Below are 27601 nucleotides of genomic sequence, written 5' to 3'. Positions count from 1 at the left end.
AGGTTTGGTCCCCAGCTCCGGAAAAAAAAAAAAAGAAACAGATCTTTGTAAAAAAAAAAAAAAAATCAGTAGAGAAGTTAGCAAACTTTGTACATGCCATTGTCACTAGTGTGTTTTTCAAAAATAAAATGAAAAATTGCCTGTCCTGTGTCCTTCTTGGGCACTCGACTCAGTAACGGGAACACCTACCATGTTTAAAAACTGCCATGAATCGGAAAGTCTTCATGCTTAAAAAGATTTAGTTAGAGATCTGAAATACTTTTTTTTAATGATGGAGAAAACCAAGGTCAAGAGAAATTATTCCTTTCTCAAGGTCACACAACTAAACAACGGGGGACATAGGACAAGAAGCTAAGTGTTCTCATTACTTTTCTCAGCAGCCAGTGTGCCACCGCTCATCCTTTTGAGTCTTCTACTTAGGACACTATCTGGGATTCCTGCCCTTTCTGTCACTACACCCATCGCCACCTGCCTGGGTCTCAAACCTGTAGCCTGGGTTTAAGAAAACACTGAGCTCTAAGGAGAGTTAAACCCTCCGCATTTTTAATTTTCTCGTGCAAAAAAAAAAAAGGAGAAAGATTACTTTTTCCCTTCCTGCTTTAACCCTTCTTTTACTGGAGTAACTCATCTGGGACCCCAAGGATGGAGGCAGCCCCGCCCCCTGGTGCAGCAGTGAAGATAGATACCAGCCACCTGTCAGAGGGCTGTGGGCGGGGGCCGGGTCAGCGAGGCCCGCAGAACCGAAGGGTGAGCGCCGCTGAGCGCACGCTCAGAGCAGAGATCTGGAAGCAAGCAGGACGGATATTCTGACACCGGGGACTGGCCGCTAAAGGAAGGGAAAAATGGTCAAGGAAACCAAGCAGGCCGGGTACGTGGGGTGACGGCAAGGAGAGTCCACAGCCAGCAGCTGCCGAGCAGCCCTGCACCTTATGATCGGACATAGAGCCGGCGGGAGAGCGAGGACGCGCCGGGCACTGTGTGCTGGCCCCGCTGGGGCGCAGGGGTGACATGTCCCACGAGCGGCCACCGCGCAATGACATCCCCCGCAACCTGAGCTTTATAGCAGCATTGACCGAGCGCGCGTACTACCGCAGCCAGCGGCCCAGCCTCGAGGAGGAGTCGGAGGAGGAGCCGGGGGAGGGCGGGACCCGGCCGGGCGCCCGTTCGCGGGCTCACGTTCCGGGTCGGGGGCGCAGGGCCCGCTCTGCGCCCGCGGGTGGCGGCGGGGCGCGGACAGCCCGCAGCCGCAGCCCTGACACTCGCAAGAGAGTGCGTTTCGCCGACGCGCTGGGGTTGGAGCTGGCTGTGGTCCGCCGCTTCCGCCCGGGGGAACCGCCCCGGGTGCCCCGCCACGTGCAGGTGCAACTGCAGAGGGACGCCCTGCGCCACTTCGCGCCGTGCCCGCCGCGCACCCGCGGCCTCCAGGTAGGCGCGCCGCCGTGCCCCGCCCCCGGGCCTCAACCTTCTCTCTCGGGAGTCCCGCCCTGACCTGCCTTCCCGCCCTCTCTCCTTAGGACGCGCGAATCGCCCTGGAGCCAGCCCTAGAGCCCGGCTTCGCCGCCCGGCTGCAGGCGCAGCGCATCTGCCTGGAACGCGCAGACGCGGGCCCTCTGGGCGTGGCCGGGAGCGCGCGCGTGCTGGACCTGGCCTACGAGAAGCGCGTGAGCGTGCGCTGGAGCGCGGACGGCTGGCGCAGCCTGCGGGAATCGCCCGCCTCCTACGCCGGTCCTGCCCCGGCCCCGCCGCGGGCTGACCGCTTCGCCTTCCGCCTGCCTGCGCCTCCGGTCGGCGGTGCCCTGCTCTTCGCCCTTCGCTACCGGGTTACGGGCCGCGAGTTCTGGGACAACAACGGCGGCCGTGACTACGCGCTCCTTGGGCCCGAGCACCCTGGCGGTGCCGGAGCTGCGGAGCCCCAGGGCTGGATCCATTTTATTTGAGACTAGGCCACGGCAGGGAAAAAGCGGAGGCATCCAGGCGTGGAGGGGGTGGGGGAAGGCTGTGGCGCCAGGAACCAGGGAACCACAATTGGCAGATGGGTGGAGAGCCGTCCCAGAGTCAAGCGGAGGTGGCTGGAAACCGCCTGCGAAACTCAAGAGATTGGGGTGGAAAGCACCAGGTGGGTGTAAGTGGAAGGAACTCAAGGAATGCGAGATAGGTCCACAAGATCTCTGGAAAGGTCAAGAAGCCTCCTTGGGCTGGAAAGCTTTATGAACTGAGGAGGAGCTTGGTGTATAAAGTCCAGCCCAGTGAAGTCATTCGGATCGCTTCCCTCTTACTGGCCTTACCACCTCTCGTCCCTGTGTCCTGCCCATCCTAGCTTCACCTGAGCCGAGATTGCCTTGCTTAAACCCCAGGAATTTGACCATTGCCCTCTGGCAGTATGATAGCATTCCCTTGTCTCTCAACAGTTCATGGCTTCAGTCTTCGAGGACAGGGGTTGACGGGGCCAATGGTAGATTACCTTTTGAGTTCCTTCAGCTACCAGGCAAGCATTAGGAATAAAGACGGTGGCAAAAGTAACTCCCACCCTAGTCCTTGTAGCCAAATAGTGAGGTATCTAAGGGGTTTACATAGGCTTCCAGGAAAGTGAATGCCAGCCTTACTTTTCTGGGTGCCTTCTTAAAACCTCTAAGCACTTTATATCAAGGGACATACTATTTATTTATTTATTTATTTATTTATTTATTTATTTATTCTACTGATTTAGTCTTTTTGCCTCTTAAAAAGAGGACACCACTGAGTATCTGTATGATTGAACAGGTGTCTTGGGCTCCAGTTTCCTCTGTAAGAAAGTGGAGTTAGGTGGTTCCCTAAGGCCTGCCCCCCAAAGCTACCTTTCTTTCCTTTCTTCCTTAAAGCTACTTTTGTTTCTTTCTTTCTTAAGCCTACCTCTTTCTTCTTCTCCTTCTCCTTCTCTTCCTCCTCCCCACTCCTTCCCTCCCTCCCTCCTCCTTCTCTCTTTCTCTTTCAACATGGTCTCTAGCCCAGACTGGCCCCCAGTATGCAACCCTCCTGCCTTAGCCTCTGCTGTGTTGTGGTCATTGTGTGACCCACTATGCCCTTAGGGTAACTTTTTTGGTATTTTATGGTTTATTCATGGCACGGTACAGGTTAGAAACGACATCTTTCAACCTATTGCTACAATTAAAGACCACACAGCAAGCCAGGTGTGGCACACACAGGAAGACTGTTTTGAGTTTGAGGCCAGCCAGGGCTACATATCTACCAAGCTATCCTGGGCTACATTTGACTCTCAGAACATTGAAAGAAGGAGAAGAAGAAACAAGACTTACCCAGCACTCTGAGCCTGTGGCTGTAGACGAGAAGAGTTCAAATGATCCAGGACCCACGAAGCAAGCAGCAAAGCTCCCAGGCTAGCTCACCCTGTGCCCTTTGGATTTTACTCTTGCCTCCACAGACTTCCCGTCTGGGTCTCCAGAGAGATCGGAGAAGAGTGCAGCTGGTAGGGAAAGTGTGGCTTGGAAGCCCCAGAGTGAAACAGTGTTGGACCTCTGGAGGATAAAGGATTGTGGGTATAAGAGATAGAAAACAAGAGTGAGAACCCATCTGAGAAGGAAGTGGCACCAGGAAGTGTCAGACTGAGCCAATGAAATGGAAAACCTGGAGGCCTCTGTGATTAGCCTGAGCGGGCAATCGGGTTTGCTGCTTCCTTCCTTCTCTTGCCTTTCTCGCTTCCCACCACTTGATTCTTTGACCATGTAGACACTTCCCTTTATTTCCTCTCTTTAGCCATGCTGGTCTCTGCTGGACACCCCCTTTCCTTTGAGGTGGACAGGACCTGTAGCTTCTCTCCTAAGGCCATTGATGACCCACTTTGCTCAGACACCTCTCTAAAGGGAGAAGGACTCCTAATGCTGCATACAGTTGAACGAGGACCTCCCAGGCAACTGGCTTCCCACACCCCTTCCCATTACCAGCATCTCGAACAGTTTCTCACTTCCCCTCTTCTCTGCCAGGTGCCTACACACACATTCACAATTCAGTTCGAGCCTTGTTCCTTCGCCCTCTGGTCATGCCTCAGATAAATGCCCATTTAAGCATCATCTTCCCTTGTGAAGAAGACGGTTGGACCACCTTCAGGTTCAGCAAAGTAAAGGGAAGAATTGTCTTGGAAACTCCCAAAACAATTCACTCTCTAGTCTTCGACCCGGAGCCCAGGGAAGACCGGGTTGAGGTTCAGGTGTTCTGACATCATCCTTAATGTGTGTGTGTTATTGTTACGTCATATTAACAATAGCAACAGCTCCCATTTAACTTCTGCGTGCTAAATGTTTTACGTGCATGTCTAAAGTGGCACCATGATGTGAGCATTATCCCTGTTATAGAAATAAGTCTAAGCCCAGTAATTTGTTCAGGGTTTCAGGGTTGTAGGATTGTGAGCCCAGGAAGTCCCACAGTCTGTGTGTAACCGTGGTGGTTTGTATTCTTTTTCCTTGAAGAACAAAATTAAAAACTTTGCTATATATCTATCATTTACGGTGGGGAAAGACCATACTTCCTCATTATGCTGTTCCTTCCTGTCCTCCAAGGGCCCCAGACCTGTTTTCCTGCCGTCTCCTGTGCCAGCGTTCCAGCTCTGCAGAGTCAGCAAGGCACTATCCCACCTGCCTGCTAGAGAACTTGGGAACCTACTGAAATGCCAGGTTTCCATCCAGGGGCTTCTGTCCTGGCTCTGGCCAACCCCATACCTTTGGGTGTACCTCCTTCCCTCCCTCCCACCCTCTCCATTACTCTTGCCCAGGTAGATTATTTGATGTCTCCTTGAGAACAGTTCCAAACGTAGGGTGACTGCTAGGTGGTCTTTGCTGGGCTTCCTCCCAGGGCCCCTGGTAGCACCAGGTTGGTGAGTGTGAGCTTGGGCTAGGGAACCATAGGTCATCCTGAGCTTCCTCTGTAAGAGGCACCATGGCTCGTTCACACCCCTATCCTCAGCTGTCAGGAGTCTTCGAGTTTGTTTGGGGTTTTTTGTTTGTTGTTTTGTTTTTTGTTTTTTTCCAGACAGGGTTTTTTGGTATAGCCCTGGCTGTCCTGGAACTCACTCTATAGACAGGCTGGCCTCAAACTCGGAGATCTGCCTGCCTCTGCCTCCCGAGTGCTGGGATTAAAGGTGCACCACCACTGCCCAATTCAGTGTTTAATGAAGCACTTGAGGACAAGGTGTTTCTCTAGTCCCCAGGGTTGGGCCTGAACTAACAATACCAGTGAACCAAGAGCCTTGTCAAATAGGGAAGGGCTGCTGTGTGTCCCATCTTGAGCGGTGTTTGTGTACCTAGTCCTTTTGAGATTCCCAGAAGATATTTCCTACAGGGAGGTCACTTTCCTGGCACATGAATTTAAGATTCTCCCTCTTTCACCAGCTGTGATGATCACACCTTTAATCCCCAGACAAAAAAGGGGGAGAGGGGCAAAGGCAACAGATCTCTTAAGTTTGAGAGCAGCCTGGTTTACAGAGCAAGTTCCAAGACAGCCAGTGCTACATAGTGAGCCCCTGTCTCTTAAAAAAAAAAAAAACAAAAAACAAACAAAAAAAAAAAGGTTGGGGATTTAGCTCAGTGGTAGAGCACTTGCCTAGCAAGTGTAAGGCCCTGGGTTCGGTCCCCAGCTCCGAAAGAAAAAAAAAAAACAAAAACTCCCTTTTCTTATCTTGAACTAGCCTAGAGTAGCAGAATTGTAAACCCTACCACCCACAAATCAAGTAAGACTCCCTTTCTTCTGGTATCCTCCCTCCCTCCCTTTCTTATATGTGAGAACACTATTGCTTTCTTCAGACACACCAGAATAGGGCATCGGATCCCATTACAGATGGCTGTGAGCCACCATGTGGTTGCTGGGAATTGAACTCAGGACCTCTGGAAGAGCAGTCAGTGCTCTTAACCTCTGAGCCACTGGCATGCTGTTCTTTCCAAGAGTCACCCACTCTTTCTTTCTTCCTTCCTTCCTTCCTCTTTCTCTCTCTCTCTTTCTTTCTCTCTCTCTCTCTCTCTCTCTCTCTCTCTCTCTCTCTCTTCCTTTCTTTCTTTCTTTCTTTCTTTCTTTCTTTCTTTCTTTCTTTCTTTCTTTCTTTCTTTCTTTCAACAGTGCCAGTAAGCAAAAGAGAGTATTGCCCACAGAGAGCTGTAGCCACCGACTCTCGCTCCAACCCCTTGCTGCCTTAGTCCAACCACACATGGGATATAGTATTTGCTTGCTCTAATTAACTGTAGTAGTCCTGCACAAGGCACTGTGGTGGAGGCTTTTTCTATGGTTCCCATGTGTTGGAAAGTGTCCCGAGAGAATACTACTATCCTTGAACTCCAACAGGAATACCCTTTCTCTAGTCCTGAGAAAGTATCCTACAGGGCTGGAGAGATGGCTCAGCGGTTAAGAGCACTGTCTGCTCTTCCAGAGGTCCTGAGTTCAACTCCCAGCAACCACATGGTGGCTCACAACCATCTGTAATGAGATCTGGTGCCCTCTTCTGGCCTGTAGTTGCATACATGCTGGCAGAAAGCTGTATGATGTATACATAATAAATAAATAAATGTTAAAAAAAAAAAAAAAGAAAGTATCCTACAGCTGCCTGTCTTGAAACCCTCCACCCAGCTCTTTGATTCTCCCATCTTCTCCTTTTCGATATTTTGACTCTTGAGACACGGTCCAGCTGCATAGCCCAGCCTGGTCTCAGACTTGTAACACCCCTGCCTCATTCTTCCAAGAGCTAGGATTTCTACCATGCCAGACTTTCTTCTTTAAGAATGTTGTCCATTTCCTTCATAAGGAGCCCTAGCTCTTGAACCTCCGGCTTCATTTCCACATTCTTGTTTCTGGTTTGTGCTGGAGCTCCTCTGGACGCTTGCCACGCACACACAATCAGAAACACGAAAGCCTTGTCTCTAGAGATCCCAGGGTTCAGGTTCCCTTTCAGAGAACACAAGACCAGAAATAGGAAGTGACCGTCTCAGCAGCATGATAACGTGTCAGCGTACCTCAAAGATTGGGCTTAACACTTGGGCTTCCCGACTGCCAAATCTCATTACCTGTGAGTATTATGGCAAGGGCAAAGGTTAATATAAAAAATTCCTTCTGAACTGCCAGAGCATTAATCCCACCATTCAGGAAGCAGAGCCAGGTGGATCTCTGCTAGTTTTGAGACCATCCTTATCTGCATAGGACATCCTTATCTGCATATCCTTATCTGTTTTAGGACAGCCAGAGCTACATAGACCCTGTCTCACAAATTCCTTTCCTTGTACTATCTCCATCCTCTTCCTACCTTCCTCCTTCCCTCTGCTGTCTCTCTTCCTTCTCCAGGGACTGGTAAGGTTTCTATTGTCTGCCTTGAGCTTCCTTGGGTAAAGTTAAAGAGTACTGATCTTTGTAAATCCATAGAATGTGTACTACATAGTACTGGGTAGCTAATGTGGAAAGAAAATGAGTTTGTTCTGTGACCCTCCCAGACTGCTCTCCAGCCCCTCAGTGCAGCCCCGTGCACTATGCCAGCTGGAAGCCCGTTGGTATTGAACCTCACTTCAGCTTCCTCATGCATCTGCCCTCCTGCAGGTACAAAACCATATTGGAAATAAAATTAATCAGGGAGAACTGGGCGGTGGTGGTGCATGTCTTTAACCCCATAATTCCAGCACTCCAGAGGCAGGCACACCTCTGTGAGTTCAAGTCTAGCCTGGTCTACAGAGCGAGTTCAAATAAATAAGGGAATCAGGGAGAAGCTATTTAGAAGTATTCTTGGGGTGAAGAACAGGGGGAGCCGAGAGTTCTGCTCGTTTCCTGCTTTTGTTTATCTATTTTTTGTTTTTGTTTTTTTTATTAACTTGAGTATTTCTTATTTACATTTCAAGTGTTATTCCCTTTCCCGGTTTACAGGCCAACATCCCCCTAACCACTCCCCCTCCCCTTCTTTATGGGTGTTCCCCTCCCCATCCTCCCCCATTGCCGCCCTCCCCCCAACAATCACGTTCACTGGGGGTTCAGTCTAAGCAGGACCCAGGGCTTCCCCTTACACTGGTGATCTTACTAGGATATTCAATGCTACCTATGAGGTCAGAGTCCAGGGTCAGTCCATGTATAGTCTTTAGGTAGTGGCTTAGTCCCTGGAAGCTCTGGTTGCTTGGCATTGTTGTTCATATGGGGTCTCGAACTCCTTCAAGCTTTCCAGTTCTTTCTCTGATTCCTTCAACGGGGGTCCTGTTCTCAGTTCAGTGGTTTGCTGCTGGCATTCACCTCTGTATTTGCTGTATTCTGGCTGTGTCTCTCAGGAGAGATCTACATCTGGCTCCTGTCGGCCTGCACTTCTTTGTTTCATCCATCTTGTCTAATTCGGTGGCTGTATATGTATGGGCCACATGTGGGGCAGGCTCTGAATGGGTGTTCCTTCTGTCTCTGTTTTAATCTTTGCCTCTCTATTCCCTGCCAAGGGTATTCTTGTTCCCCTTTTAAAGAAGGAGTGAAGCATTCACATTTTGATCATCTGTCTTATCTATTTTTTGTAAGTCTTGTTCTACAGCTCTGGCTGGCCAGGTCCTATGTAATCCAGGCTGACCTTGAACTCATAATCCTGCTTCATCTTGGATGACAAGCTTGAGCCACCATACCTAGTTACTATTTAATAATTTTTCTTTATTGGGAGGGCAGAAGTTAGAGCATGATTTGGAAGAGCTGGCTTTTTTTTTTTTTTCCTTTCCTGCAGATGGGACTCAGATCTTTTTTTTTTTTTAAGACTTATTTATCTACAGGACTACACTGTAACTGTCTTCACGCACACCAGAAGAAGGCATCAGATCCCTCTGGCATGAGAGTTGTGAGCCACCATGTGGTTGCTGGGAATTGAACTCAGGACCTCTGGAAGAGTGGTCGGTGCTCTTAACCACTGAGCCATCTCTCCATGGGACTCAGATCTTTAAGCTTTGCCACAAGTACCTGTCTTTCCTAGGGTTTCTACTGCTGCAGTGAAACACTGACTAAAAGGTAAGTTGGAGAGGAAAGGGTTTATTCGGCTTACACTTCCACATTGCTGTTCATCATCAAAGGAAGTCAGGACAGGAACTCACACAGGACAGGGACCTGGAGGCAGGAGCTGATGCAGAGGCCATAGAAGGTGCTGCTGCTTCCTGGCTTGCTCCTCATGGCTTGCTCAGCCTTCTTTCTTTATAGAACCCAGGTGTTGTTTTTTAACAAAATTTCAATCGTTTAATTTTACCAATGAAGACTCAGGAACGAGACAGAGAAAGCACCCAGCTGACCTTTCTCCATAGCCAAGAACTCAAAAGGCCTTTCTATATGCTGTCTCAAGAACTCTTCAAACAGAATGTCCTCCCTTCTACTTCCTGTCTCTGTCCTCCTGACTCTCTTTTATTCTCAGATTTTTTTTGTTCACTTCCTCCCAGCTCATTGCCTGCTCTGTCTCTTGACCTAAGGTGGACTATATTTAATCCTGTTTACAATATCCAAGCAGAAAGCCCTTGGGTTAAAGGCATGGACTAGGGCTGAACCACACCACAACTAGAAACAGATTTTTTTTTCCCCAGTAAACAACACAATGTTGGGATTCACAGTGTGATCAGAAATCCTGCAACACCAGGACCACCAGTCCAGGGATGGCACCATCTGCATGGGCTGGGTCCCCTCCATCGATCACTAATTAAGAAAATGCCTTATAGGCTTGTACTTTTGGAAGCATTTTCTTTCCTCTTTTCCTCCCTCTTTCTTTCCTTCACTCTATTTATTTCCTTCTTTCTATTTGTTTTGTTTTTTGAGAAGGGGTTTCTCTGTGTAATCCTGGCTATCCTGGAACTCACTCTGTAGACCAGGCTAGCTTCCAACTTAGAGATCCACCTGCCTCTGCCTCCCAAGTGCCAGGATCAAAGGTGTACACCTGACATGGAGGCATTTTCTTAATTGAGGTTACGTCCTCTCAGATGACTTTAGCCAGTGTCAAGGTGATGTCTTTATGACGCTATGTAACATAGTACCTTTACCCGCTGAGCTGTCCTCCCAACCCTAATGGAGTCTTGGATCATGTAAACGTTGGGTGAGAAAGAGGTACAGAGGGTTTGGCAACCCTGACCCAAGACACTCCAATCAGATCCTTTTACCATTTTGGACAGTGGGAAAGTCTGGAGGGCCAAGCTCTAGCTGCCTGGCACCCAGCACGAGCTGTGTGGTTAAAGGGACCAGCTTGGGAGAAGCTAATTTCCTCTTAGGTCGGGATGCTTCATCTACTAATGGAATCAGCCACAGGGTAATGAGAACAGCAGACCTGATAGGGAAGCCCTAGTTTGTAGTGTAATTCTAAGTAAAACCATTGTCTAGGGTAAACATTAGCATGGAATGGTTTTCATTGTATCTCTGATAAATAATAGAATGAATAGTTCTTTTCTAGAAGGACGTAGACCTGGAAGGAATTATTGTGGAAAATGGCGGTTGTTTCCTGTGATTGATAGAGTTGTATTACTGAAGGAGCTTCATGGCATTTCCATGACTTTGGTCACAGCTCCAGGCACACCTGGAGTGCTGTGCTTTATTGGGTACTGGAGACAGCGTACAATAAACATGAAGTCACAGAGGTGTGATGTCTCCTTCCCTAAACATAGGTCAGGTCAGGGGCTTTGTTATGAGGAACCAGTTTCACCCAAACACTAACTTCTCTGTAACAATCAGTAAATACGCCTTTGTACAGTTGTTCAAGATTCAGTCTGCAGTGGCTGGCTCTCCCTGGGGCCAGCAAGGCCTTACCACATCCTTGAGTGGCCTGCTTTCTTCCATCATGAGACTCAGAACACCGACACTGGTTGGAGCACAGTCACTGGCCTCCTCATTACGTCATAATAGTCGAGCTGTGATGTCATTGCACAGCACCCACTCAGTACGTTTTGAAAGCGAAGTACATATGTGAAGGAAGAGTCAGCATGAGGACTAGACACCCAGAGAGAGGTAGGTGGAGGCTGGGCAGGGCTTCCGTGGCCCTAGCCTCTTTCCCAACTTGGACATCTTAGTTTGATGGTGGGTTGATCTGAACTCTTTCTTTTTTTTTTTTTTTTTTTTTTGGTTCTTTTTTTTCGGAGCTGGGGATCGAACCCAGGGCCTTGCGCTTCCTAGGCAAGCGCTCTACCACTGAGCTAAATCCCCAACCCCTGAACTCTTTCTTTCACAGAGAGCTTTAATGTAGCTTTTCCTGTTTCAAATCCATCCCAGATTCCCAACACCTGCACTGGTGACCATTCAGCCTTAGAGCTCCCCTGACCTCTGGCATTTCTTAGGAGAGGAGACACCAAACACTGGACGAAACCGAACATGGTCATTTGGTTACACAGTCGAGTAAAACTTCTGTATCCTAAAGTATACAACTTTTAAGAAGAAAATACAAATTTTATTTTTTAAGATTTATTTATTTGTTTACTTATTTACTTATTATCTGTAAGTACACTGTAGCTGTCTTCAGACACACCAGAAGAGGGCGTCAGATCTCATTACAGATGGTTGTGAGCCACCATGTGGTTGCTGGGATTTGAACTCAAGAACTTTGGTAGAGCAGTCAGTGCTCCTAACCACTGAGCCATCTCTGCAGCCCGAAAATACAAATTTTAAATACAAGATTGGGCATAAAGTGAACGTTTAAGGACTGGGGAAATGCAAATCAGTTACAGTTTTTAAAAAGCTGATGAAAGGGGGTCAGTGGTAGAGCGCTTGCCTAGGAAGCGCAAGGCCTTGGGTTCGGTCCCCAACTCCGGAAAAAAAAGAACCAAAAAAAAAAAAAAAAGAGAGAGCTGAGGTGGAGAGCTATCAAGGAAGATTTGGCATCAATCTAAAACACTCGTGAACCCCCACATACATGCACGCTACCAAAAAAAAAAAAAAGCTGATGAAAAATTACCTACCTGGCAAACAATTTTTTTTCCATGTGTTTGGATACCAAAAAAAATCAGATTGAACTTTTTTGTTTTTGTTGTTTGTTTGATGGGAGGTCTTACTATATAGCCCCAGCTGTCCTGGAACTCACTATGTAGACCAGGCTGTCTTCAAACTCACAGAGATCCACTTACCTCTGCCTCCTGAGCGATGGGATTAAGGGTATGCACCACCATACCTGGCTTATTTGTGTGTGTTCAAGACCCACACATAGAGACAGAGGGCAACTTTTTGGGATGGCGTCCCTCTTCCAGGGTGTGGTTCCCCTAGAATGAAACCTAGGTCAGCAGGCCAGGCAGCAGGCGCCTGCACCCATCGCGCTGTACCCACCCTGCTGCACTGACAGCCTTTTCATAGAACAGGTAACTAATACTTACTGCAAAGAATAAGGTTCTGAACCATGGTGGCACACGTCTCTAATCCAGCACGGGGGAGGCAGAGGTAGTTGGATCTTTCAGTTAGAGGCCAGCCTGCTCTTCAGTGAGTTCCAGCACAGCTAAGGTAACAGAAAAACCCTGTATGGAAAAACAAACAAGAAAGGATTTCAGTTTTCTAGCATACTGTTAATTTTCAGGTTATGGTAATTTTAAAAGAATTACACATTGTGACTTGTGGAGTATCCACCAGAGAAGACTGCCCGGACACGGGTTTTAGCCAATAGGAAGTCTATGAGTCAGCTGGTGACAATACTGGGTACTCAGGGTCCCAATAGAGCTCTGATCCTTTCTCAGAGTGAGCTTTTAAGCACAAAAACCATGTCTTCAGTTAACAACAGAAGTGGAACTAACAAGCTAACAAGCAAGGTTAGTATATCTTGAGACTTTCCCAGAACTCTCATCAGCTTCGATGGATTGGGCCTTTGTTTTTGTTTAGCAGGAGGCTATCTCCGTGCTGAGTCTTACAGCCTAAATGGTATTTCCATCATGGAGTCAGTTGTGGCAAGGTCTGGGGCCTGTTACAGTGATTATGTTATAAAAAAATTTCAGGGGGTTGGGGATTTAGCTCAGTGGTAGAGCACTTGCCTAGCAATCGCAAGGCCCTGGGTTCAGTCCCCAGCTCTGGAAAAAAAAAAAAAAATTTCAGACCAAGCATAATAGCTCACACTGGTAATTCTAGCCCTCAGGAGGCCAATGGAGAAGAATTGCCTGGAGGCAAGGTTAGCCTAGCAGGTGAATGAACCTTGGCTACTATTGAGAATGTGTCTTAAAAGACAGACAGCATTTTTTCCAAACTCGGAAAAATGGACCATTTCTTTCATATTTGGTGTAAGGTATTAGACTAGGGATGGCAGAACAAAATGGCGGAAAGGAAGCATCTTGTACCTTTTTTTTTTTTTAAAGATTTATTTATTTATTATATATAAGTACACTGTAGCTGTCTTCAGACATACCAGAAAAGGGCATCCAATCTCATTACAGGTGGTTGTGAGCCACCATGTGGTTACTGGGATTTGAACTCAGGACCTCTGGAAGAGCAGTCAGTGCTCTTAACCGCTGAGCCATCTCTCCAGCCCCACCTTTTTTTTTTAAACATTTATTTATTATGTATACATCATACAGCGTTCTGCCTGCATGTATGCAACTACAGGCCAGAATCAGGGCACCAGACATGATTACTGATGGTTGTGAGCCACCATGTGGTTGCTGGGAATTGAACTCAGGACCTCTGGAAGAGCAGACAGTGCTCTTAACCGCTGAGCCATCTCTCCAGCCAAGCGCTCTACCACTGAGCTAAATCCCCAACCCCTATTTTTTTTTCTTTTCATGTAATTAGTTTTTGTCCGGGTTCTGTTTTCAGTGCTGGGGCTCCCACCTCTATTACTGAGCGAAGACCAGAAGCCCAAGATGAAGATAATAATTCCATTCTGAGCTTTTTCCTTATCGTAGTCTCCTCCACCCCCACGCTCGCTGCCCCTGGACTTGGCCTTGAATGTGATCACTCTGCCTCTGCCACTCGGAGTGCTGGGATTACAGCTGTGTGCCACCGTGTCACTGGACCTTCACATGGTTCCCCGTGTACAGTCCCAGCCATGTCAGAATCTCCCTGTTAGGACTACAGTCAGGTTAGATCGTGTTAGAGCTTAAGACATTAATCGCCGCCTCCAAGACCTCCAGATCCCGCACTGTGAGACACTGGAGTTGCCCACTGCTGTTTTACCATGGAGAAGGAAGGACATTCAGTCCAGAAACTGTGTCTGCCATGGGGTAATACGTTTTTAATAGGCATAACTGAAGGGGCTGGAGAGATGGCTCAGCGGTTAAGAGCACTGACTGCTCTTCCAGAGGTCCTGAGTTCAATTCCCAGCAACCACATGGTGGCTTACAACCATCTGGGATCCAGTGGGATCTGATGCCCTCTTCTGGTGTGTCTGAAGACAGCTACAGTGTGCTCACATACATGAAATAAATAAAATCTTTAAAAAAAATAGGCATAACTGAAAAGTCACATAAGTACCCTACTAAGCCCCAACTAATGTTTTCCTAGCTCAGCCAATCTCAAGATGTCCATGGCAGTCATTGCCAATGGACAAAGGGGGAAGCTTGATGGAGGGAGAATTAAGAAAGGAAGGGCACATCGATCTTAGCAAGTTTGCCTTTCCACTAGGTATATTTCCAAACGTTACAACGACTTACCACCATGTTAACACGTTGCTGGGCTTCTCAATGCTTTGCAAGAGGTCTGTTAAGGGAGAGACTCTGGAACTCCATAGGCCAATTATTCCTCTGGTCAGCCAGTACCTCAGCCATTCAAAAGGAGGACTTTCTTTTTTTTTTTTTTTTTACTTTAATTTTGTTTTGTTTGTTCTTTCAAGATAGGGTTTCTTTGTGTATCAGCCCTGACTGTCATGAAATGTACTCTGTAGACCAGCCTGGCCTCAAAATCACAGAGATCCTCCTGCTTCCACCTCCTGAGTGCTGGGATGTTGTAGTAAATATTTAAAAAAAAAAAAAAGATACACCATATTGCCAGCTCTGGTGGGCCAGGCAGCATCTGCGGGGGTATTTTCATCTTAATCAGCAAATCATCTCAACCCGACTCGCTAAGTGTCCAATTTCCATCCCATGCTGCCGCTGGCTACTCTCTGTCTCTCCGCCTCAGTGACTAGCCCCATCAGTGACCATCCACCTAGTTTCCAAGACTGCCATGGTCGCTGCCACCCCAGCTCCATACAGAGACCGCCTATCTCGTGGCTCTCTTGCTGCAGACTCATTCCCAGCATCTGCCCCCTGTGGTTATAGTCAAAACTCCCAGTATCCCGGTAAAATCAAAACTCTAAAAGCTTATAATTTATCTATCAGATTTATATCCGTAAATTCTCACCCCATAAAACATCCATACAATAATTCTGAACCAATTAATATTGATATAAACTGCCCACCTAGATAAGACAAATTGTCCTATAAAAATCTATTCCTTATAAAATATTCATAACTACCTGTGACCCTTTAAGGCCACACAGATCTGGGTTGTTTTTCTCTGCCTCCATTTTGGTTCTTCTTCCACCTTCTCCTCTCTCTCCCCTCTCCAAAACTCTGTGCCTGCCTTACCTTTTCTCTGCCCAGTCACACACCTTGCCTTATCTTGTGCCTGCCCTCACCTGCATATAGACAACAATACACACTGGGATGAAAAGTGTGTGTCACTACACTCTGCTAGGACATTTTGTTTTTAAAGATGTATTTATTTAATGTATATGTGTACACTGTAGCTGTCTCCATACACACCAGAAGAGGGCACCAGATCTCATTACAGATGGTCGTGAGCCACCCTGTGATTGCTAGGATTTGAACTCAGGACCTCTGGAAGAACAGTCAGTGCTTTAACCACTGAGCCATCTCTCCAGCCCAGGACATTTTTTTTTAAATGACCTTTTTTGAGTGTGCGCCTGGGTGCATAAATATGTGTATGAATGGGCTCATGCTATGGGCAGTGTGGTGGTCAGAGGATAACTTTCTGGAGTCAGTTCTCTCCATCATGTGTGACCCGGGAACCAAACTGATGGCATTCGACTCAAGCACTCAGGCCTGGCAGCGGGCGTCTTTGCTGCTGAGACCTCTTGCAAGCCCGAGGAAAAAAAAAATCTCACCAAAGATGGGAGCCTTTGAGGATAACATGAGCCCCTGGTCGTAAGTACAAGAAGAGTTGAGACGGTTGTTATCCTGCTAATCACAGGCTCCTTTTGTGTTTGTGTTTGGATGACTGCTCAGTAATTTTCACACCCAAGTCCACAGCAACTTCTAAATCCAGAGGTTAAAGCTCATAGTAAACCTAGAACAGGGGTTTCTTCTTTTTGTGTATTTTTTCCCTCACACCAACCCCCTCTTTTGACTATCTCACTTTGAAATGTTTGAGTATTCCGTGCCATAAGTGTCTGTGTACCACGTGCATGCAGTGCCCACAGGGGCCAGAACCTTTCCAGAGTCAGGTGTTTGCTTCCCACAGACGGCTGGCTCCTCCCTCAGTTCCCAGCCATTCGAGCACAGATTCTTCCCAAGCAATCCAGTCCAATAGAGTGTTGTGAGGGGAATGATCTGCTCACTGGTAATTAAGGGCTACCCAGCTAAGACGTCCCATTTCTCCCTTTCTTCATCTTCCTACCAAACAATGGACATTGTATCCCTTTCTTCATCTTACCCACCAAACAACGGACATTGTATATTGTGACTCAGAAGAATGTCTTGTAAATATCAACAGCTGTGTCTCAAAGCCTGGTAGATAAAAGTTACCCTAGATTTTACCAACAAAGACCTGGGAGCCCGATGCTGGGGGGAAAGCCTGCTAGCTCAGAGAGATAAAGCAACCAGCTGCCCTTCCTTTACAGCCGAAGTCCCACCAGCAATGCCCCTCTCTCTCACGAAGTCTTTAAAAAATATCCTTCGAACTGAATGTCCCTCCCTTCTACTTTCTCCGGGTCTCAATATCTGTCCTTTGGACTCCCTCGTACCATGTTTTTTTCTTAATCATCCTACATTTACTTCCTTCCATTGGTTGCCTTCTCTGCCTCTTGACCTAAGGTGGACTTTATTTAATCCTGTTTACAATATTCAAGGAGAAAGCTCTTCGATTAAAGGCGTGTGCTAAGTCTGAGCCACACCACAACTGAAAACAGGATTTTTTTTTCCCCAGTAAATAACACAATCTTGGGGTTCCAACTATCCTGCAACACCTGACAGTTCAAAGCGGTCTTTTTAAAGAAACCTATTTTTTCTTGTTTACCTGCACGATGTTTCTGCCAGGCACCTGAGTCCATTTGGATGGACTCACAAGGTCTAAAGAGGGCTTTTAATATTGAGGCTGAGGTAGAGCAATGAGGAAAGGGATTGGAGGCAAATAATAGGCTAGCAACAGAAAAATACGGCTCAGCATCAAACCAGAGATGTTTAAGATGTCTGTCAGCCTGCAAAGAGCTCTAGGTTTTGGAGTGGAACCCTTGAAAAATGAACCGAGTTTTGTACCTGGTTTCTTAGAGAGGAAGTGTGGAATGGAATTCTGTCCTTAGCGAATGGTAAACCTGCCCATTCCTGAATTCAAACTGTGGGTGGTTACCTGCAAGGAGACCCACACGGTGCTCATGAGGCTCCAGAAACACGGGGGTGGGGAGTGGTAGTGGTGGTGGGCTGGTGGGGGTGGGGGTGGGTTGCTGGGGAAGGAGCTCACAAGGCTCCCTCCATTCCCTGAGGATGTAGAAACAGTTAACAGTTGTTAGGATGAGGGAGACACTTAAGTCTTTAGTACAGCCACTGATAAAATTGCTCACACTTCTCCTAGTAACCCAGTTAAAATCTGATCCACCAGCTGGGCGGTGGTGGTGCAAGTTCATAAGCCCAGAACTCAGGAGGCAGAGGCAGATGGAGCTCTGAGTTTGAGGCCACCCTCGTCCACAAATCAAGTTCCAGGTCAGTCAAGGCTTCAGAAAGGAACACTGTCTTGAAAACACACACACACACACACACACACACACACACACCATTCACCAATTCACCAAGCTATACATGGGTGGAGTCATCTCTTTGGTCACCTTTGTTAGCCATTTGGAGATTTTGTTAAGATTTATTTTTTTAAACTTATGGGGATTCTGAGAACAACATGGGACACGTGTGAGCACGTGCTCACAAGGTCTAAAGAGGGCTTCAGACCCCATAGAGCTGGAGTTACAGGTGACTGTGATGTCGGTGCTGGGGACCTGACTCATGACCTCTCCAGAGCAGCATGAGCTCTTAACCTCTGAGCCATCTTTTCCGCTTCCATTTGTTCTTTCAAGAAAAGTTTATGCGACAAATAGGTACGGAAAAGCCTTACCTACTGAGGTCTGAGAATACCTAAGACTGACAATGCCTTTTAAGTTACCCAAATAAATAAGATTAGGCCTTTTCAAATGTCCACAACTGACTTCAGAAGTGCTGTTTCCAAGTAATATCGGAAATCCTAAATGTGATAAATTTTGTCGAGAACTTCCATCCTATGGAAAATACGGTTTAGTGAACAGCACATCTTGTTACACCCTAATAGCGAAACCCAGAATATTTCGTCATTGAGAACACTTTCGCCACATTGACCTCATAAGTGGCCGAAGTCTCCGGGTACTTAAGATGCCCATCTTTCTGGGGGCTAAACATCTGATCCTTCTTGTGTACATTCTCAGTGGCTTTAAGCGGTTTGCCCGGGCTGCCGCTGCTGGTGGCGCTTGGTCTCCAGTTTAAGACTGGTGGTAGATGTTTTAAAAGGTCTTCCGAAGGTCTTCCTGCGGGACTGGGGGCCAGTTCAGTAAAGAACTTTGGATGGACCACAGGGTGCAGAGGTCCACTACAGGCGCCTTGCCCAGGAAGACATGTTCTCAGCCCCACGCGCCTACACTGACCGATTCCCCGCAGCCAATCGCGGACCTCGGCCGGGACCCGTGCAGCCAATGGCCGGCCCAGTGCGTTGTGCCGATGCCCGCCCACCAATCCCGACCTTGGCCCCGCCTCCGCCCCCAAGCCGCACTAGTAGGGGCGGAGCGCCTGGTTCCAGGGGCTGGGGGCAGCGGCGGTCCAGGGCTTCGCGTGGCTGGGGTGCCAGGAGTCGGGCGTGCCGCAGCCCCTCTCCCTCTTGGATACCCTACCCTCTTCCCCCTTCCCGCCCTAGCCCGCGGTGCGAGGCTGGGAGCCGCCGCCCGGGGCCGCGCCGTGGTGAGTGACCGACCCCCCCCCAGCCCCTGGGCCTGCCTCCGGGCCAGTGCGAAACCTCGGACCCTCTGAGTCCCATCCTCGTGGTGGGAGGAGAATCCTCCGTTGGAAGTCGTCGGGTCCTGTCCCCATTTCCTCCCCTGGACTTTCGAATCTGTGTTGTTGTAACTGGGGGAGGCTACAGAGGGGGGGATGGGAAAGGTTGGGTTGGGACGCCCTTTGCAAGGATGCAGGTTCACCTGCCTTCTGAGCTCACTGCCCCAAGTGCTGCAACTTTTTGTTCTCTGACCCAGTTCCGGCCCGGGCTTCCCCTGTCCCCATGACTACCTCCTGGCGACCTCAACAGGCATATACAACTAGACCTCGCTTCTCGGGGAGCACTACCATTTGGAAATGAATGGTTTCAAACAAACAAGTGGCCCCCCGACTCTTGTGCCCCTCCATACTGAGAGAACCAACCAGGAAATGAAAAGCCCTCATAGGTTCCTGGTATTGCGTCTGAGACTTGTCAGCTGGAAGAAAACTCAAGCTTGAGGCTTGTCTGAAAAATCAGTGTGGGCCTAGATCGATGCGTATGATGAGTCTTCGTCATATGTTTCAGATAGCAGTAGTTGCAAAAGCCAGAAATTGAAAAATTAAGATACGTGAATTATCCTAAACCTTAAAATTCAAAGTAAATTTCACCAGTGTTTGGTGTATTGTTTAACCCGTTTTTAGCATTAACTGCACCCTGAGAACTTTTTTTTTTTCTTCTTTTTTCTTTTTTTTTCCGGAGCTGGGGACTGAACCCAGGGCCTTGCACTTGCTAGGCAAGCGCTCTACCACTGAGCTAAATCCCCAACCTCCTGAGAACTTTTTAAAATTATGAATGCCTGTGTCCCAGTGCATTAATCAGAAGGAAGTGGGGAGGAGGGTGGCCTTCTAAGTTTCCCAGGTAATTCTAGTGTGCCACTCTAAGTGAAAGCTACTCACTTTGACCATGTTATTTCCAGTTTGGCTTTTCTCAAAGTGAAGTGAGATTGGACCTTTGGAAGCTGTCTGAGTTGGAACATACTTCAATCTTCAACAGTTGCCTTGCCCATTCCTGACTGGGCAGGCTTTTAATGCATATTCTTGAATTAGTCTCTCCAAAGCATTTAATTTGTGTTTATACAGCTTTACTGTGTAGCTCAAGCTGGCCTCAAATTTGTGATCCTCCTGCCTCAGCATGCTGAGGTGTCTTTAGTTTCCATATTTAAATAGGTGCATGATATTTTAATTACATTATTATACAGATACCCAGAGATGCCCAGAAATGGGCAAGTGTGTGGGGCCACAAACAGTTGGAGAAGCACACAGTTTCAAGCACGACAACTGAATAAAGCCAGTGTGTTGCACTAGACAGTAGCTAACCTTGAGTGTCCAGGACATTGGGTATTGACCATGTAATCTATGGGTCACTTTTTAGCATCTTTCCCATCCTGTCTGGTACCACAGATACCCTGGTCCCTTTTAGACAGTCGGAACTCTTGTCTCCCACTCTTTCCGTTCATTTAATTTGCTTGTTCACTTTTAAGCAAGATAGCACACTGCCTTCATTAAGTTAGGAAGACTTACAAAGCAGAGATCTGAAGCTGATCTCTTGGCAATGATGTCTGAGTGCAGTTGTGACTTGTATTGGGTATACATTTTTTTTTTTTTGGTTCTTTTTTTTTTTTCGGAGCTGGGGACCGAACCCAGGGCCTTGCGCTTCCTAGGTAAGCGCTCTACCACTGAGCTAAATCCCCAGCCCCGGGTATACATTTTTAAGTCACAAATTTCGAAAGGTCTGGCTCTTAAAAAAAGATTGATTTGTGTGTGCCTGTGTGAGTTTGTGTGCACTATGTACAATCAAGCCTGGGGAAACCTGAGGGCTTTGATCCCTTGGAACTGGAGTTACAGGTGGCTATGAGTTACCTGATATGGGTGCTTGGAACTGAACTTGTGCTGAGCCATCTCTACAGCCCAAAGTGCTGTGATTTTTATCTGATTCTCAAAGAAGTTGATTATTTAAAAAGTGCAGAAGCACGTAAGTTAAACATCACAAAAGTCCGTAAGGCCCTTAACACTATATTACCCAGACATACCTTAGGCAACTCGGAAGCACATAAGTTAAACATCACAAAAGTCCGTAAGGCCCTTAACACTGTATTACCCAGACATACCTTAGGCATTATTTCAGATCTTATTTGAATAAAGACTTAGGAGCTGAGCAGGATCATATCCAGTTTTCTGCTTTGTCTTCTGTTTTAGTACAAGCCTATATTTAAGTAAACATTCCAAACTCTTTTCCCTATCAGTGTATGGGAAGCATCTAAATTCCAAGTTTAAGCTGCTTCTCCTTTCTGGCTGGCTGGGGCGTTAGAAATCAAAGGGAGGGAAGAACGTTATAAGTGTACTGTTTACATCAATGACTAAGCAGAATAATATATCTGGCATCTGTAATAAGGATTCAGGTGTGATTATTCATAATAGATTTACCACCACCATCTCTGCCCAGGTAGAAACCCTCCAGTTTGGATTCTCCCTCTCTCCAGTCCAAGATAGAGGCACAAGAATACTGTTAAGAACACTGGTCTAGGGGTTGGAGATTTAGCTCAGCGGTAAAGCGCTTGCCTAGCAAGCGTAAGGCCCTGGGTTCGGTCCCCAGCTCTGAAAAAAAGAAAAGAAAAAAAAAAAAAAAAAAAAAAGAACACTGGTCTATCATCCTTGTCACTCTTGCTTTTGAGACAGTCTCTTTACATTGTGCCATTGTGCCTGGCCCCTACTTGTTGTTATTAGGAGCCATGTGCTCCTGATTGAAAGACAGATTCTTCAGAGAGTTACCAACCACACAGTGAACGTCTTGATTCTAGCTGGGTGTAGTGGCACACGCTTTCAATCGGCATTTATCCCTCTGAGACATGGCATTTATCCCTCTGAGACATGGCCACAGACTATTTTTCTTTTTCCGTTTTATTTCACATGTATGTCTGTTCACCACATACATGCAATACCCACAGTGGCCAGAAGAGGGCACCAAGTGTCCTAGAACTTGACTTGCAGCTGGTTGGGAGCTGCCTTGTAGATGTTAGAACTGAACCTATGGCCTCTGGAAGAGCAGCCAGGTTCTTAAGCACTGAGTCCTCTCTCTAGCCTTTATACAGATTTTTTCAAAGCAGCAGAATCCATCTTGAAATTGTTTCAAAACCTCAGAATTGGAGAATATAAAGTCATGGGGCTGGAGCTGTATATAGCTCATTGTTAAACCGCTTGCCTGCCAGAAGACTCTGACTTCTACCCAGTTTAGACTTCCCAGGTAGGGTACCTTTTTCTCTGAGGAGAAACTAAGCTTTAGGTGAAATAACTTGGCTAAGGACAAATAGCATTCTAGAAAGCAGGGAAGCTGCAGTTAACCTCAAGTCTGCTACACCCCAAACTTCGGTCTCCCCAAGCTGCTGTTTGTGACACTGTAGCACCTGCACACAACAGATGCCTAGTGACAATATGACTTTTCCGTGAGCACACAGCATACAGCATTCTTTACAGAGGAGGGAAATGGAGCAGAGAATCAGTAGGGATTCAGTGACTAACCCAGAGCTAGACCTAAGTAGAAGGAACTTAGAATTTTTTTTTAAGATTTATTTATTTATTATATATGAGTACATTGTCACTGTCTTCAGACACACCAGAAGAGGGTATCAGATCCCATTACAGATGGTTGTGAGCCACCATGTGGTTGCTGGGAATTGAACTCAGGACCTCTGGAAGAGCAATCAGTGCTCTTAAGCCCTGAGCCATCTCTCCAGTCTGGAACTTAGAATTCTTAAGCTGCTTCCACTTAGATCTGCCTCCTCACCTGTAAAGAACCCTTCAAGTGTAATGCATTTAGGATCTGCATGGCTTCTGGTCTCTTAGATTTGATTGTCAGAAGCTATGGCAAGCAAACACTAAAAGGAATGTCCAGTTTTATAACCATAAAGCCTCAAGGGGGCTGGCTCAGCGTTCAGGAGCGCTTGCTGCTCTTGCAGAGGACCTGGGTTCCATTCCCTCCCTACATGGCAGCCTAGAACCAGCTTTAAGTCCAAATCCAGGAGATCTGATGCCCTCTTCTAATCTTTGAGGGCACCAAGCACACATGGTGCATATGTACATGTGGACCAGTTATCAAATAAAATCTAACTAAAAAACCTTTATAGATTAAAATAAAGCCCCTAGGATTTGACCTTTTGGAGCATTTGCCTAGGCTGGAGGTCTCCAAAGAAATGAAAACAGTATATGCGGTCTTTGTAGACTCGAAACTTGTCAGTTAATCAGTAGCATTTATGTGGGAATCTCATCCTATCCTAGACAGACCAGAAATAATGTAAATACCAATGGGATTCCTCCAAGAATAAAATGTGATGTGATAGAGTATCTCTAATACCTAAGGAGGGAGCTGAATTAAAATGTTAGAGAATGAGTGGAGATGGCTCAGTGGTTAAGAGCACTGACTGCTCTTCCAGAGGTCCTGAGTTCAATTCCCAGCAACCACATGGTGGCTCACAACCATCTGTAATGGGATCTGATGCCCTCTTCTGGTGTGAACAGAGACAGCAACAGTTATTCACATAAATAAAATATATGAATTTAAAAAAGAAAACTAAAAAAACAAGTTAGAGAATACTCCCAGATTTTGCCAGGCATTGGGGAATGAACAGGTCCCCTTGCCCACTGCTGGGAGCGAGCCGTGCTGTTTAATGAACTTGCCCAGCTGGTTCTGAGGAGAAAACTGGACTGAAGAGACAAAAGCAGGAGCCCTTTTGCCCTTTGTGGAGTAGGCTGTTCATGGGGAGGGAATCATCTCTGGGCTCCTTAGGCTGAGCTGTGAGAGGTGACAAAGTCTCAGGGAGGGGATTAACCTTTATTAAGCTGGCTGAGGAAGAAAACTGCCCTTTCCACAAAATCTAACCCAAGGGGAATAAGGTTCTTTTATACCAAGGTTTTGGACTCTGTCTTCCTACTGAGATGAGTTTAGGGCTTTAATGTACTATGAATACAGTTTCCTATTTCCAGTACTCCCACCACCAAGAAAAGAGGGGTGGTCTTTGGGGCTGGGCAGAGTACCCCCACCCTGTTTTGTCGTTGCCTGCTTTTTGTATGTTTTGAGATAGTTTTATGTAGTTTAGGCTGTGCTTGAACTCCTGGTCCTACTATCTCTCAAGTGCTGGGATTGTAGGTATACCCTCTCGTGCTGACGTGATAGGTTGTCTCCCTGTCTTCATGTTCTGGAAGTCATACAAGACTGTTAGGCACTAAAGAGTAATCTTTCTGAGATTAGAGCATGAGGCCCTGGTTTTGTGGTTAAGTACAGTCTGAGTGCTGGTCCATGAACTTAAAGGTGAGAGTTGAGTGACAGCTTTAGAAGCAAACTGAAGTTGGAACAGTAAAGGCTGTGGCAGGATACCTTTTTTCCTTAGCCTCTAAAGACAGCCTTTTTGTCATGAGGCTTAGGGTCAATTTTACCCCAACTTCTATGGACCTTACATTTAATACAAAGAAACAAGAATTACAGCAGGTCCTGATGACTTGACAAGATTGTGAAAGTTGAGAAATGATTTTAGGGAGCGATAAACATCATTCAGATAGAAAACTGTCTGGTTTCAGCAGTTTGTAAACATTAAATGTAATGGAACTATTTCTTTTCTTGCAGCTGTCTCTGAAGGGTACAAATCAGAGCAGGTCATGAGTCCGAATAAAGACTCCAGCAGTCTCAACAGCTCGGGAGCAGGGCTTGTCTGCCTCCCGCCAGTCTCCGAGGAGCTACAGCTTGTGTGGACTCAAGCGGTCCAAACCAGTGAGCTGGACGGAAATGAGCACCTGCTACAGGCTTTCAGCTACTTCCCCTACCCAAGCCTGGCAGATATCGCTCTCCTCTGCCTGCGGCATGGGCTGCAGATGGAGAAGGTAAAGACCTGGTTCATGGCCCAACGTCTCCGCTGTGGCATTAGCTGGTCATCTGAAGAGATAGAAGAGACTCGAGCCAGAGTGGTGTACCACCGAGATCAGCTCCTTTTCAAGTCTCTTCTGTCTTTCACACATCACGCAGTGAGGCCCCCACAGGAGATGCCTCCAGTGACCCCTCCAGAACAGGTTGCTCTTGGACTGCGTCCTCTGGCGCTTAGCGAGCCCACTCAGATGAAAGGATTGAAGGTTGAGCCTGAGGAGCCCTTTCAGGTATCACAGCTGCCACTGAATCATCAGAAAGTTAAGGAGCCTTTGATGATGGGCAGCAGAACATTGAACCACCAATCAGATTGTCAGGATCTTCAGATCAGTGGCCTCTCTAAGGAGCAGGCAGGCGGGGGTCCTGACCAGTCATGTGGTGGAGGAACTGCTTCCTGGAATCACTCCATAGCTGTCCATCAGCCAGATAAGTCCCCATTGATCTCATTACTTGATAATAGTTGTAAGGAGGAATCCGAACCTAGTGGAACACCTCCATCTTCCTCTGCCTCTTCTCCTTTCCAGGTACTGGCTAATGGAACCACTGCCACCCCTAAACCCCTCCAGCCTTTGGGTTATATCCCACAGTCATTCTCACCTAGTGAGCAGGCACTGTCTCCACAAGTAGAACCACTCTGGTCCCAAAGGCTACGGAATAACTCAGTACCGAGCAGGGTTGGCCCCACCGAATACCTTTCCCCAGATATGCAACACCAGCGAAAGACTAAGCGTAAAACCAAAGAACAGTTGGCCATCCTTAAATCCTTTTTCCTGCAGTGCCAATGGGCACGACGAGAAGATTACCATAAGTTAGAACAGATCACTGGTTTACCTCGCCCTGAGATCATTCAATGGTTTGGTGATACACGCTATGCCTTGAAGCATGGACAGCTGAAATGGTTTCGGGACAATGCAGTACTTGGTACTCCTAGTTTTCAAGATCCAGCCATTTCTACATCATCAACTCGTTCCTTGAAAGAATGGGCCAAGACACCACCTCTACCAGCCCCACCGCCCCCACCAGATATACGACCTTTGGAGAGGTACTGGGCAGCCCACCAGCAGCTGCAGGAAGCTGATATCCTTAAACTGAGTCAGGCATCAAGACTAAGCACTCAGCAAGTGCTGGACTGGTTTGACTCTCGATTGCCCAAGCCAGCAGAAGTGGTAGTTTGTTTAGATGAAGAGGAAGAGGAGGAGGATGAAGAACTGCCAGAAGATGGTGAGGAAGAAGAGGAGGAGGAGGAGGAAGAAGATGATGATGTAATCATACGGGACTGAGGGAGGCTGAGGCAAAGGGCAGTCTATTACTGAAATATTAATCAACTTAGTGACTGTTGAAACTTTTTAAAATTGCTCTTGTAAATGTTTTGTTTTCTTGAATAGTCGAAGTGTGTGATCTTGACAGTAGACGGGAGAGGGTGACAAGGATAAACTGAAGTAATTGGATCAGCATAAATCCAATTCTCCAGCCTCCATGTAGAGAGAATTTGGGATGTGGACAAACAGTGGCTGAAAAGAGCATTTGCTCTGTCTTGTTCTTTAGGACTCTTAAGTCATGTCTCAGTCCCACATCTACAGGGCACCTGAGTGGAGAGAGGCATTGTGATCCAGTTGATCCTAGTGCACCCCAGCATTGGTCAGAGAATCCTTTGTGCCTGTCCTGTCTTTCTGAGCACATGTCAAACACAATGCTGCTACTGATTGCAGGGCCCTGGTTTTGTAACAGACATGTCCTCAGACCCCTTTGATGATGTCTTAACTCGATTTGTCACTAATTCACAGCAGACTGTTCTTGCTTCTGACACTGACCAATCTGCTCTCTACCATTTGATTTCTATTCCCCTCTTTGCTCACTATTGTCTCAGGGTAAATCTTTACATCCAGAGTTTGTGGAAATTTTTTTAATAATCAGAGTGTGAATATTTGTATATTTATTGTAGGTGTCATAGTCCCTGTGACTACTATACTTGGCAGGTAGAGGTAGGAAGATCAAGGAGTTCAAGGCCAGCCTTGACTACTACCTAGGACGTTAAAGGCTAACCTGGACTATGTGAGAATCTGTTTTTGAAGTAACAGTGTGACAGAGGAGAAGGGCAGTGGGGTAGTTACAGGTTGGATTTACAAACCTGACACTACTTTCTGCCAGGGTTGATAGAGTTTGTTAGGTGGGCTTTTTTGTTTGTTTGTTTCCTTTTTTGCTAGTGCTTCAGTTTGTGTCTAACAAGAGATGTTTCCCTCTTTATAGGGTCTGTCTTGTGGACAGAAGGACCATGGTCTTCTAACTAATGGTGCTGTAGAACGGGGATCACTGCTAACAGTTGGTTAGTCATCTGAAAGTAGAGTGTAAGCCCCAGTTGCTAAGATAATAAAAAGGCCAAAAATAAAATTGTTTCTCTTCTCCACTTTGCCACTCCTATGTTTAAAGATATATCTTTATCTGTCTATCCACCCACCTTCACCTATATATATGTGAGTACACTGTCTCTGTCTTCAGACACACCAGAAGAGGGCATCAGATCACAGTACAG

General features: G+C 47.0%; 2 protein-coding genes across 5 annotated transcripts; both read left to right on the top strand.

The window, feature by feature from the left end:
* Positions 1 to 776: 776 nt before the first annotated feature.
* Positions 777 to 1937, top strand: Ppp1r3e (protein phosphatase 1, regulatory subunit 3E). The gene is made up of 2 exons (NM_001169575.1): positions 777 to 1425; positions 1515 to 1937. The coding sequence occupies exons 1-2, from the start codon at positions 1009 to 1011 to the stop codon at positions 1935 to 1937; spliced, it is 840 nt and encodes a 279-aa protein (NP_001163046.1). The 5' UTR covers positions 777 to 1008.
* Positions 1938 to 10807: 8870 nt separating this feature from the next.
* Positions 10808 to 27475, top strand: Homez (homeobox and leucine zipper encoding). Of its 4 annotated transcripts, none has more exons than XM_063274032.1 (3): positions 10808 to 10947; positions 24778 to 26292; positions 27319 to 27475. In XM_063274032.1, the coding sequence occupies exons 1-3, from the start codon at positions 10923 to 10925 to the stop codon at positions 27357 to 27359; spliced, it is 1581 nt and encodes a 526-aa protein (XP_063130102.1). In that variant the 5' UTR covers positions 10808 to 10922; the 3' UTR covers positions 27360 to 27475. The 4 variants fall into 4 exon arrangements, with proteins under 4 accessions (XP_063130102.1, NP_690062.3, XP_006251992.3 ...); NM_152849.2 differs by having other exon boundaries at positions 10898 to 10947; positions 24778 to 26333; positions 27319 to 27471; XM_006251930.5 differs by lacking the exon at positions 10808 to 10947 and adding an exon at positions 18856 to 19091 and having other exon boundaries at positions 24778 to 26333.
* The last annotated feature ends 126 nt before the right edge of the window (positions 27476 to 27601 follow it).

The sequence above is a fragment of the Rattus norvegicus genome, chromosome 15 (assembly GCF_036323735.1).
Source record: "Rattus norvegicus strain BN/NHsdMcwi chromosome 15, GRCr8, whole genome shotgun sequence".
Classification (NCBI taxonomy): Eukaryota; Metazoa; Chordata; class Mammalia; order Rodentia; family Muridae; genus Rattus; species Rattus norvegicus.
This window is presented reverse-complemented; position numbering and strand designations above follow the sequence as displayed.